At 50.5% G+C, this 12,113-nt stretch overlaps 1 protein-coding gene across 2 annotated transcripts in view; it reads right to left on the bottom strand.

The window, feature by feature from the left end:
• Positions 1–12,113, bottom strand: part of TCF7L1 (transcription factor 7 like 1) — a 176,538-nt gene continuing 164,425 nt past the window's right edge. Inside the window, exons 5-12 of one of the 2 annotated variants that reach the window (XM_016948878.4) lie at positions 7,916–8,048; positions 6,538–6,640; positions 6,197–6,280; positions 5,131–5,274; positions 4,168–4,327; positions 3,974–4,081; positions 2,816–2,891; positions 1–1,358 (exon numbers count right to left, since the gene is read on the bottom strand). In XM_016948878.4, the coding sequence (XP_016804367.1) occupies positions 925–1,358; positions 2,816–2,891; positions 3,974–4,081; positions 4,168–4,327; positions 5,131–5,274; positions 6,197–6,280; positions 6,538–6,640; positions 7,916–8,048 (1,242 nt within the window). In that variant the 3' untranslated portion in view covers positions 1–924. The remainder of the gene's footprint in view (positions 1,359–2,815; positions 2,892–3,973; positions 4,082–4,167; positions 4,328–5,130; positions 5,275–6,196; positions 6,281–6,537; positions 6,641–7,915; positions 8,049–12,113) is intronic. The other variant, XM_009442746.5, reaches the window with a different exon arrangement.

Consider the following 12,113-nt stretch of genomic DNA (forward strand, 5'->3'; position numbering starts at 1 on the left):
AAAGGTCTTGCAACTGCAATTTTATTTTCTTTTGTGAAAATAAACAACTGGGAGTTTAAATTGCTCCAAAAACCATAAAAACGAAAAGAAATACACACAGAAGAAGCATGTGAGGTGATGGGGAAGGGAACAGGGTCTCTAGAACTTTGGCAGATTGTGCTGGCACAGACCCAGGTGACAGGAGCCAGACCATGGGGCCGGTCCCGCCTGCCACTCTGGGATTGTGAAGGGATGATCGCCACTGGCAAGGACGGGGAGGAACACAGACTTCTTCGCTGAGGAAGTGGCAGGCACCTTGAGTCCCTTTAAATGCGGGGGTTGGGAGGAAACCATTTCAGAGGACCGCTTTCTCCACTGAAAGCTGGGGCTGGCGAGTTCGGGCCCACTGAGGGAGGGGACGCTGGTGGCAGCAAATCAGGCCAAGATGTCTTCTCACATGGTGATGGCCTCACACTGGGCAGAGGACAGAGGACGAAGAAGAACCCACGGTATTGAGCAGACGATGAAAACTTGGGCTGGGTAACAGGAAATGTCACAATGGCAGAGCTGCAGATGGAGTCGGGGAAGCTGGGGCAGGCGGCAGGGGCGAGAAGAGACAGGAGACAGAAAGTGCAAGAGAGGTAGAGAGAGAGGTGCCCTCTGCCCAGGTCCATCCACCACAGCACCTACAGGACGAATAGCACGCTACTTTTCAGTTCTCTTTCTTATAAAGATTTTTTTTTGTTGTTTTGTTTTGTTTTTTAAAAAAGCCTTAAGATCAGCTACTGGTTACATCTACAAACTGTAAAGTGCTGTTGTTACCAGCCACTTTACAGAACAGTCCAGAGTGGTCAAATATTGACCAATAAAGTCTCCTTTTTCTTTTTCTTCTGAATCATTACTACTCAATGAGTCACGTGACAGCCTGCAGGGGTCGGGGGGAGCTTAGTGGGCAGACTTGGTGACCAGGGAAAGAGGCTGGGCCTGTAGCACCGGGAGGGCCTGGTGGGCATGGAGTGTGGCGGGGAAGGACGGGGGAGAGGCCAGCAGAGCTGTGGGCATGGACCCAAGGGGGAGGGGCCGGGACAGGAGGGGAGGCTGGCTGCCCATCTGCCCAGAGGAGGAGGCTGCAGCCTTAGCCGACAGGAAGGCGGCAGAGTGGAGAGCCAGCTGGGCCCGGGTTTCTGGTTTGGTGGTGAGGGAGAGGGGCTGGGCTTGCTCCGAATGGGTGGCAGCAGGGGCAGCTGGTGAGGCCAAAGCTGCAGAGGGAGTGGCCGGGGAGTCCAGCATGCTCCCGTGGGAGGAGGCAGGGCTGTCACAGGGCTTCTCGGGGGGCAGGTACTGAACACATGGCTTCTTGCTCTTGGAGGCCAGGGCACCTAGGGGGAAAATACAAGAAAGAGTGAGCAGCTATAGCTCCGTGAGAGGCGGAGGCTGAGGAACAGCCCTGGCGATACATGTGCTTTGGAGACATAGGGATGATTTTGGCGAGGACCTGACATTACTTCCAAGGCTTTCAAGACTAGGAAACTGCATTCACAAATACCCAGAGCACAGAGAAGAGGCAATGCCCAAACTGATGAAGATCCACCCAGCATCAGATCGGAGAGAAGACGGCTCAGTGTCTCACAGGACCACCCTCCTTTCCTAAAGCTGGTAACTTTTGGGATGAATCTCCAATTTGCTTTGAAATCTTTGGTTTATGGTATTAATACAGTCAGAGAGAGTGCATGCCTGCTGAACAGCGTGCCAGACAGCGGGTTCTGTAGCACGCACGGGTTCCACTCATGTGCGCTCCTATGTATAATGGAAGGAAGGAAGGAAGGGAGGAGGGGAGGCAAGGAAATAGGGAGGGAGGGAAGGAGAAAGGGAGGGCGGAAGGAGAAAGCGAGGGAAGAAGAAAGGGGGGGAAGGGAGGGAAGGAGGGGGAAAGGGAGGGAAAGAGAAAGAGAGGGAGGGAAAGAGAAAGAGAGGGAGGGAGAAAGGGAGGGAGGGAGGGAGAAAGGGAGGAAGGGAGGGAGAAAAGGAGGGAGGGAGGGGGAAAGGGAGGGAAGGAGAATGGGAGGGAAGGAGAAAGGGAGGAAGGGAGAAAGTGAGGGAGGGAGAAAAGGAGGGAGGGGGAAAGGGAGGGAGGGAGGGGGAAAGGGAGGGAAGGAGAATGGGAGGGAAGGCGAAAGGGAGGGAGGAAGAAAGGGAGGGAGGGAGGAATGAAGGAGAGAGATTGAAAGCACTTTACATCGTGCAAGCAGCGATACACTTGTCCTGGAGTGAGCATGAGATGGGGGCGTGACCTAAATATTAATAATAATCGTCACAGTGTGAGCATCTTTCTGTGCTAGGCATGATTCTGGTAATATAGAGATTTTATACACGGTTTTGACACAAAGTGCCTCCTAAACCCAAGCAAACTAATTTTTTTCTGGTGTTCAACCAAAGAAACATCCAAGGAAACCCGGGCTCCCCTGGATCCACTGACAGGTGGGATGTCAGGGGCTCATGTGCTGCCTTCCTAAGGGTATTTCAAAGACAATTTCAACCTCATTCCATTAACCCTCAGGTAGGATGATTCACTTTTCAATGGAATTAGATTGTCTAGGCTTTGAAGTGACAAAGTCCTGGGATCAAATCCTACCACCACCACTGAAGCAGAGTGCCTGGGAAAATGCCTTCACATCTCAGAGCCTCTTAAGTGGCCACCTCGAGAAAGGGGTAATAATACCCGCCTGCGAATACCGAGGCAGAAGCCCTGACCCATCAGGGAGCTAGAGACAGCATGGGCAGGTGGGGCTGTGACAAAAGGAAAAGCAGGAGAAGAGGCCAGTGCCCCCAGACGCACCCTCTGCCTCCTGGACTTGCTGCTGTGACTGTGTCTGGGACAGCTGCTTTTCTCTCTTCCTCTTCTTTTTCTTACCCTGGAAAATACAGCCAAAGGAAGAGGTAAGCTGGGAGAGAAGAATGCTGGCTTCTCAGGGGCTCCCAGATCAGAGAGAAGACAGGACGTTGCCCTTTACTGCTCTTGATCCCTCAGGGAGAGTGTGGAGAGATAATTCAGATCACAGCCGTGGGAGCCCGTGAGGAGGCAGAGGGAGCCCTTCCTCCCCTACAAATGCGTTTCCCCTCCAGGTCGGGTGTCCAGGCCTTCTTGGAAGGCCTCCTCCCTCCACTGCCCTTCAGACTCTGTTTTTCTGTTTCTCTCCCTAGAACAGTGCTTCTAGATCTTTTCTGAGGGGTCCCAGGTCCCTTTGAAAGTTTGATGCAACCGTGGGTCCTCTTACCAGAAAAAAAGCAAAGAAGAACACGCATGCAAAAATTGGCTTGGTTTCCGGGAGCTTAGAGACATGCCCCCTGAGGCTTACACACTGGTCTTTGAGCCCTGGGTTAGGAGTGGCTGGAGACAACTCTTCCTACCACAGCTAACCCCGTGCCCTGTGTTATGAAATCGAGGGCAGAGTCCAGTTCAAAGGGAAATGCATAAACTGAAGTCCGTCCTCAGGACTTGTTGACCTCCTGAGAATTAAAACACCTTCCTTATTTCTAGAGAAGTATGGGCTTCTCCCTGATCTTAAGAGTCCTCTATAAATGCAGTTGCTGGCCGGGTGTGGTGGCTCACGCCTGTAATCCCAGCACTTTGGGAGGCCGAGGTGGGCGGATCACGACGTCAGGAGCTCGAGACCATCCTGGTTAACACGGTGAAACCCCGTCTCTACTAAAAATACAAAAATTTAGCCGGGTGTGGTGGCAGGTGCCTGTAGTCCCAGCTACTCGGGAGGCTGAGACAGGAGAATGGCGTGAACCCGGGAGGCGGAGCTTGCAGTGAGCCGAGATCGCGCCACTGCATGCACTCCAGCCTGGGTGACAGAGTGAGCCTCTGTCTCAAAAAATAAAAGAAAATAAAATAAATAAAAATAAATGCAGTTGCTTTCCTTCACCCTTCCTCCTCTTGCAGAGGCTGTTCCTGGGGTCTGAGCGTCCTCTGCCCAGAGTGTGCACTTACATAGTTGTCCCGGGCTGACCAGGTTGGGTAGAGCTGCGAGTGAAGCTGCCGCTCCTTCCGGGCCAGCTCGTAGTACTTGGCCTGTTCTTCCCGAGACAGGTTGTGCCACTGGGGGAGAGAGGGTCAGAGACCACACGGAGCCATCAATGCAGGGACGCTGCCTCCATGGCCTGGAGGGAGAGGGCAGGTCTTACCTTTCTTCCAAGGATCTGGTTAATGGCTGCACTTTCCTTCAGGGTGCACTCAGCCACCACCTTGGCCCTCATCTCCTTCATATACAACATGAAGGCATTCAGAGGCTTCTTCACGTGGGGCTTCTTTTCTTCCTCCTTTTTCACGGTGACTGGTGATTTCCTGGGAAGGCATGTGGTTGTAGGTTAGCATGTCAGGTGTCACACAACTCATCAATCCCCGCCTGTCACTGAAACACCGCTGGTTGTCTCTGGGGAGGGGCACGGGCCGCCTGGATGCTAATTCAAGTGGCCCCATGGCTGCACTCCACACCTGAGTACCTTCCTCCCATAGTTTCCCACCTTTGAACGATCTCCAAGCCAGATTCTTTGAAAATCTACTCTCTAATTTCCTGACAGAGGAACAGAGCATGGTGGGGTTGCTGAGATGAGCTCTCACTGGAGCTGGCAGGTGCTGGCGGCGGTGACAGGACACAGTGTGGGGCACTCTGGGCAGAACCAAGTTGGGAGGGGGTTCTCTTGGGATCTCCAGGGAGCACTGACTTTGGCTTCCTGCCATCTTTATGGCACACGGGCAAGGTAAGGACCCTGGTGCTCATCTCAGCTCGGCCACCAGCCCACCACAAGTCCTTAAGAAAACACTGTCTCCTTTCTGGGCCTCACCTTTTCATATATCTTACGGTGGGGTGTTAAAAGCTTTCTCAGGTTCTCTTTCAGCCTCTGAGACCTGACAGTAAAACTTTCCTTAATAAGAGAGAAGATGCACCATGTCCCTGAAAGGACAGGGACCCAGAAGGTCAGAGGGAGTAAGTCCCGAGGGAGAGGGAGGGCCTGGCTGGGGAGGCTGTGATGCCTGCTGAGTGACACCAAGAGAGAAGAGTACATGACATTTGCTGCTCAGAGTGTGGCCACCCCTCTCCACAGCCTGCACCCTCCCACCTGCAATCCAGGCTGCCGCTTACTTACACGCTCACTGCAGGGCTCAGGCTGGGGGGTGCCGGTTCCTGCTTGACGATGGGGGAGACGATGGCAGGGTGGGGGATCCCTGAGGTGGGCAGGCCAGGGTGGGCGGGAGCCACCATGTGAGGAGAGAACCGACTGGAGACCAGGCTGTGCACCGGATAGAAACAAATGGCAACAGAGGGGTTCAGGCTGGATACCTGCCACCCAGCAGAGGACACGGTGGCTCTCTGCCTTGAGGGCACAGGCATGTCCGTGGGGCAGAGTCTCAGGACTAGAAGGCTATTTGTCGTCTTCTAGAAAACCAGGTTTGGGAGATGCTTAATGCCTCTTCCTTCTCCCCACCAACACCCAGGCTGCCCATCTGGTGCTGGAAGCAGGTGGGATGAAACACACAAAAGGGGAGGAGGGTCAGAGGCCCGGGCATACTGGGGAAAAGAAGGGCTTAGGCTGTGGGCAGCTTTCCTCTGTCCTCAGAGGTTCCACTGTCAGGTAGAGCTGGTCTCTGAGAGAGAAATCCCCTTTCACCGTCTCCTCTCCTGACATCATTTCAGGAAAAATTCATCTTCTCCCAGTCCCTAGCTTCAGTGTGATATACAGACAGTCCGTGACTTAGGATATTTTGACTTTACGATGGTGCAAAGACGATATTAATTCAGTACTCTCCTTGACCTAGATGGGGTTATATCTGGATAAAACCATCATATGTTGCAAATATTCTAAGGTGAAAGTTGTGTTTTCAGTGTACGATGGGTTTATCAGGACGTGGCTCCATCCTAAGTCGGGGAGCATCTGTCCTCAAAATGCTTCAGTGCCAGAGCCCATGGCAGGAGGCAGAGTGCTAGGGCTTTGCAATCCTTCTGTTGGAGAGATGGGGACAGTGATCCTTTGGTCTCCATTCTGACCTGGGGGTGGGGAGCGCGGGGCGCAAGAAGGTGCTTGATCAAAGAGAGGTGGGGGGAAGGATGAGCCCTGTGCCTGCTCATTAACTGGCAAGAAAAAGCTGTTTCGTGGTCAGAAATGGCGTGGTTGCTAAGACAAACATGCGGACAGCCCCAGCCCCGGGACTCACCTGGACATCGAGGCGTTCATGGCGAGGGCGGGGTAAGGGTGCCGGAAGCCACCAGGAGGAAGGGAGTACATGGGCTGGCCTTGCCTGTGAGGGTGAGGAAATCTGGTCAGCATATTGGGAAAGCTCAGGGCAGAGGAAGAGAGGCACTTGGGAAGAAGGGATGAGAAATATGGGAAGGAAGTGGGAAGGTAGAGCTGGGAGCACGCTGCCTGGGCGGGAGCAGGGAGGCCTAGTCCTGGGCTTGCCTCTGAGGGGGCTCCACTGTGCAGGGCGCGCAGGGCACAGAGGCAGAGCTCAGCGCAAGGAGGGAGCAGGGGGAAGAGAGGCTGTGGGTTCCTTACTGTGGGACGAGCCAGCCGAGGGGGTGGGGGATTTGTCCGACAGCTCCGGGAGAGAGTGGGTAATACGGTGACAGCTCGGATGGGTGAGGGGGCCGGGGGATTCCTGCTTCCAAAGAGAGATATGTCAGACTGTTCCCTCGCCCTGCCAGAGCACCTTAACGAACATCAAATGGGAGCATCCTGCCCTATGTCCCTGGTGCTCTGGAGCCTAGCAGGTGCTTGTGTCATCATCCTTGCCCTCTGTCAACTCCCTAGCAGCTCTCACCAGTCAGTCAAGGACATATTCAGGGGAGGCAGGACTAATGCACCCCCTCTCTAGCTGCACGGATTCTATCTCTGTGAAGAGTATCTTCCAGCTGGCTGTGACACAGAAGCCAGCGTCCTGGAAGAGAGGGACAGGACCCACAAGACCAATGACAAGAGTCACTGGTGAACCAAGTCTCTAGAAAGCCCGCCTCATTCATGGAGAAATAAACTTTGGATTCCTCCTCCACATGTATCTTCCTCATTATCTGTAACTTGTAGTGACTGTTATTTCTCCAAAGAGGGGCTCCAAAAATGCTTTGCCTTCCCCTGGCAACTCTGTGTGAATGCTATAAAGACAGTGGCTCCCTGGAATGGACAGGTCTGGTGGGCAAGTTAAAAAAAAAAAAGAAAAAAAAGCCAGCTCAGGTTGGGCATGGTGGCACACACCGGTAATCCCAGCACTTAGATGAGTTGATTGCTTGAGTCCAGGAGTTTGAGACCAGCCTGGGCAACACGGCAAAAACCCATCTCTACTAAAAATACAAAAATTAGCTGGGCAAGGGCATGGTGGCATGCGCCTGTGGTCCCAGCAACTCGGGAGGCTGAGGGAGGAGGACTGCTTGAGCCCGGGAGGTCAAGGCTGCAGTGAGCTGAGATCACACTACTGCACTCCAGGTTGGGCGACACAGCAAGACTGTCTTAAATAAATAAATAAACAAAAGCCAGTTTGGCCTCACTGCTTTACAGTTGCACTTCTGTGTCTGCTTAGACTGATGAATCTATTTAAAAATGTTCAGTTTAGGGCAAACGTGTCTTGGTGTAGGGAAGCACGGCCCACAGCTGGGCTAGACTTGGGCAGAGCCACCCCACACATTGCCTATGGAGCCAGGCCCTGTGCTTTACTGCATTTAATTCCTGTGGGCCTTATCATGACCCTATGGTGGAGAAGGTACAGGGGAGGCACAGATGAAAAAAAAAAAAGACAAGGCTAAAGTTAGCAGACAAGGTCCAAAGACTCCTGAGACAGCCATGATTTGAACCCAGGTCAGCCTGATTCAAGGGCTGTTATGTTCCCACAAAAGAGAAGCCCGCCCGCCCTGCAGCAGCACTGCCTGAGTGGCAGACGACTTACCTGTCTTTGGATCGATCTCTGGGGAGAGGTGGGTGGGAGGGGAGCCGGGGGAGAAGTGGTCATTGCTGTAGGTGATGAGGGGAGTCAGCGGATGCATGTGATGCGGGTGCTGAACGACAGGAACTTTATTAGACTGAAAGAGACAAAAAAGACCAGGAATAGTTGCCAAGGAGATGGAGAGTACGACCAGCTGTTATTTATGGAATCAAGTAAGTGCCAGGTATTTTCCAGGCAACATCCCATTCAGTCCTCAAAACAGTCCCTGAGAGATGACAGCAGTGGACACAGCAGAGCAGCAGGACTTGAGAAGGGATCACACCCACCCTCCAGCTTCTCCCCCAAGACAACCCTCCATCGCTCCCCTGACGTGCACTGTGTGTGGGAAACAGTACAGGCTTCTGGGGAATGATCTGCGCTGTGTCATCTCAAACACTACAGGCTGCTGAGGGATGATCTGCACTGTGTCATCTCATTGAATCTAAAAAGGCTTTTTTTTTTTTTTTTTTTTTGAGATGGAGTCTTGCTCTGTCACCCAGGCTGGAGTGCAGTAGCATGATCTCGGCTCACTGCAGCCTCTGCCTCCCGGATTCCAGCAATTCTCCTGTCTCAGCCTCTGGAGTAGCTGGGATTACAGGCGTCTGCCATCACGCCTGGCTAATTTTTTTGTATTTTTAGTACAGATAGGGTTTCACCATGTGGGCCAGGCTGGTCTTGAACTCCTGACCTCAGGTGATCCACAAGCCTCGGCCGCCCAAGGTGCTGGGATTACAGGTGTGAACCACTGCGCCCGGCCCTGAAAAGGTTTAACACACATTTTTCAAATAAACTTCATAGAAACAGTTGCTCTCAGGTTCAAGTCTGGGACTGGGAACAGGGCAGGGGGAGAGTTGCCCCCATTAGACCTCATACTACCAAGTCTCATATTCAGGCTTTACAGATACAACCCTAAAGCACTTGAAACACTTCTCTCTGTAACACTTTACTCTGCTGACCTCACTACCACATTCTGTGTAAAACACCACCAAATGGAAGGAGCACCATTATTTTATAAAGCTATTGAGAAAGAAAAACGCTGGCACGCCACAGACACATCTTCAGAGTTGTTAACATGGGAAAAACCCGTGCGTCCTACAATTGGTAAACAGAATTAACTCTTTAATTGTTTAAACCTAATCTGACTTATCCATAAGGCTTTTTATTTTAAAAACATCTACATGTCACTGAACCCTGCATTACAAACACAGCACCAGGCATAATGTCTACTCCTTATAACCTAGAAAAGAAGCTGTGATTACCCCCATTCCAGAGATGAGGGAACAACCCAGAAAGATTACATGACTTAGCCTGGGACACAGTTAGTAAGTGGCAGAGCTGGGATTCATATCAGCTGTTTATGGCTCTAATAAACAAGAATGTTTTCTCTTGTACAACCTGTCTCTCCCAGAACCTTCTCAAAACGTAAAACTTATCTGTCACAGAGAAAGGACAGAAATTATGTTTTCTGATAATAAGACAAGTGAGTTACAAGTGGAGAAGAGATTTCTTTTTAAAAGAGATTTGTGGCCGGGCATGATGACTCATGCCTGTAATCCCAGCATTTTGGGAGGCCAAGGTGGGCAGAGCACCTGAAGTCAGGAGTTCAAGACCAGCCTGGCCGACATGGTGAAACCCTGTCTCTACTAAAAATACAAAAATTAGCTGGGCATGGTGGCGTGTGCCTATAGTCCCAGCTACCCAGGAGGCTGAGGCAGAAGAATTGCTGGAACCCAGGAAGCAGAGGCTGCAGTGAGCCGAGATCGTGCCACTGCACTCCAGCCTGGGTGACAGAGCAAGATTCCATTTCAAAAAAAAAAAAAGAGATTTGTAAAAAAGATGATTTGGAGGTAACCCAAGGGCTACAACTCCACATGGCTATATTCCTCTTTGAATTTTTCATTTCGTAGATTCCATGAGACCTTTCTTTCCTTTCATGTGGTGCCTATTTGGTACTCATAATGCAAACTCCAATCCATAGATTTCCTGGGTATCCTTGAGCTCACCACAGCCTTGTTCCTTTTCAGTGTGCCAAGCAGAGAGGAGAGGCGGAGAATTAAACCGTTTATAACCATGACCACCAGGTGGCGCCAGCACACAGCTGGGCCCTGCTGGTGGCTGGTGGGCTCACTGGATGTTGCATAATGAATTTAAAAAGTACTGTCTTCTTACTGTTTTCACCTGTCCAATTACTCGTTTTTGAAGATATCTCCATATACATGAACATACAACACAAAAGTATTAAAAATTATTGTAAGATCGGATTTCCAGGAAGCCAATGCATCTTAATGATAGTTTCTGGAAACAGCTTTGTCTAAAGGGTGACTTTTAGTATTATAAATGCAATAGAATTATTACCGGAGTGAAAATACATAATCACAATTAAAAAATACATAAACTCTGTAATTTAAAAAAAGGCTAAATAGAAGCACACCAAAAATGTAAACAAGTTATATTTGAGTGGTGAAACTATGGGTAACTTTGTCTTTATTGTCTCTCTTTCCATATTTTCCAACTTTACTTTCACCATGATTTACTACTTAAAAAAATATACTATGAATAACACAAACTTTCTAAGAAAGAAATGCAAACTATATCATAATTGTATCACAAAGCATTTAGACAACATAACTGCACCATCCTAACCCTGTCGCTATGGTCATTTTGGCATATCTCCTTTCATTAAGCCTTTCTGGACATCAGCGTGTGTGTGTGTGTGTGTGTGTGTGTGTGTGTGTGTGTGTGTGTGTTTGAGACAGGGTCTCACTCTGTTGCCGAGGCTGGAGTGCAGTGGTGCAATCTCGGTTCACTGCAGCCTCTGCCTCCCAGGCTCAAGCAATCCTCCCACCTCAGCCTCCCAAGCAGCTGGGACTACAGATGCGTACGGCCACACCTCGTTAATATTTTGTAGAGACGCGGTTTCACCATGTTGCCCAGGCTGTTCTCGAACTCCTGGGCTCAAGCAATCCACCCACCTTGGTCTCCTAAAATGCTGGGATTACAGGTGTGAGCCACTGTGCCGGGCTCAGTGGCTCAAAATAAGATTTTATTTTATTTTGAGACAGAGTCTTGCTCTGTCACCCAGGCTAGAGTGTAAGTGGTGTGATCTCGGTTCACTGCAACCTCTGCCTCCTGGGTTCAAGCGATTCTCCTGCCTCAACCTCCCAAGTAGCTGGGATTACAGGCACCCACCACCATGCTCGGCTAATTTTTTTGTATTTTTAGTAGAGATGGGGTTTCACCATGTTGGCCAGGCTGGTTTTGAACTCCTGACATCAGGCGATCCCCCTGCCTCAGTCTCCCAAAGTGCTGGGATTACAGGTGTGAGCCACCACGCCCAGCCTCTGCATCAGTTTTAAATTTACATTTATTTACATCATTTATAGCTGTCTTAAAAACTGGTGATAGTATTAGCAAATCCTGATTGCTCATGTGCTGTATTTGGCCTGGGGAGAAACCAGCAAACAGGACTCAATGGGTAACAGAATTAAGTATTAGGTTGGTGCAAAAGTAATTGTGGTTTTGGCCATACTTTTAATGGCAAAACCACAATTACTTTTGCACCAACCTAATACAAAGTAGGGAAATTTTTATTTGAAGATCTATGTATAGTTGTCGAAATGCTGTGTGAGTTCTTACCGTTTCCCACTAGGTGGCATCATTGTCCAGAAAATGAACCGGGAGGGAAAGCGGTAAGTAGATAGTGGCCTCCTAGAAGGAAGGTTCTCCTTGCAGGCTTCTGTCCCAGTAAAAGTTCCTGCTCATTGCTCTCCTCAGCTGCCCCCAGGGGCAGGACGTTCACAGCATATACCCAAACCGAGGACTAGGAATGTAGGGAACCACCGCACACCCCTCTGTGGATAACCCCAACAGGGACAAAACACACAAGGGTGGGCATGGGTGTGCATGGCCAGGAAGCTGAATCCAGATGCATCCAAAGAGCCCCTGAGAGCCACCTCAGACCTAAATCCTTCAGGCAAGCGCTGCAAGCCAGCTCTTTCTAGCTCAGGTGTTTCCCGTCTATTTCAGTCTGTTTCTAGAGTTGGTACAAGACAAAGGTCTTTAAACTCTGGTCTCCCTAGGAAGCCATGTGTCCTCTCTCACATGCTTTTTTTTTTTTTTTTTTTTGAGACGGAGTCTTGCTCTGTCACCAGGCTGGAGTGCA

This window comes from Pan troglodytes, chromosome 12 (genome assembly GCF_028858775.2).
Source record: "Pan troglodytes isolate AG18354 chromosome 12, NHGRI_mPanTro3-v2.0_pri, whole genome shotgun sequence".
Classification (NCBI taxonomy): domain Eukaryota; kingdom Metazoa; phylum Chordata; class Mammalia; order Primates; family Hominidae; genus Pan; species Pan troglodytes.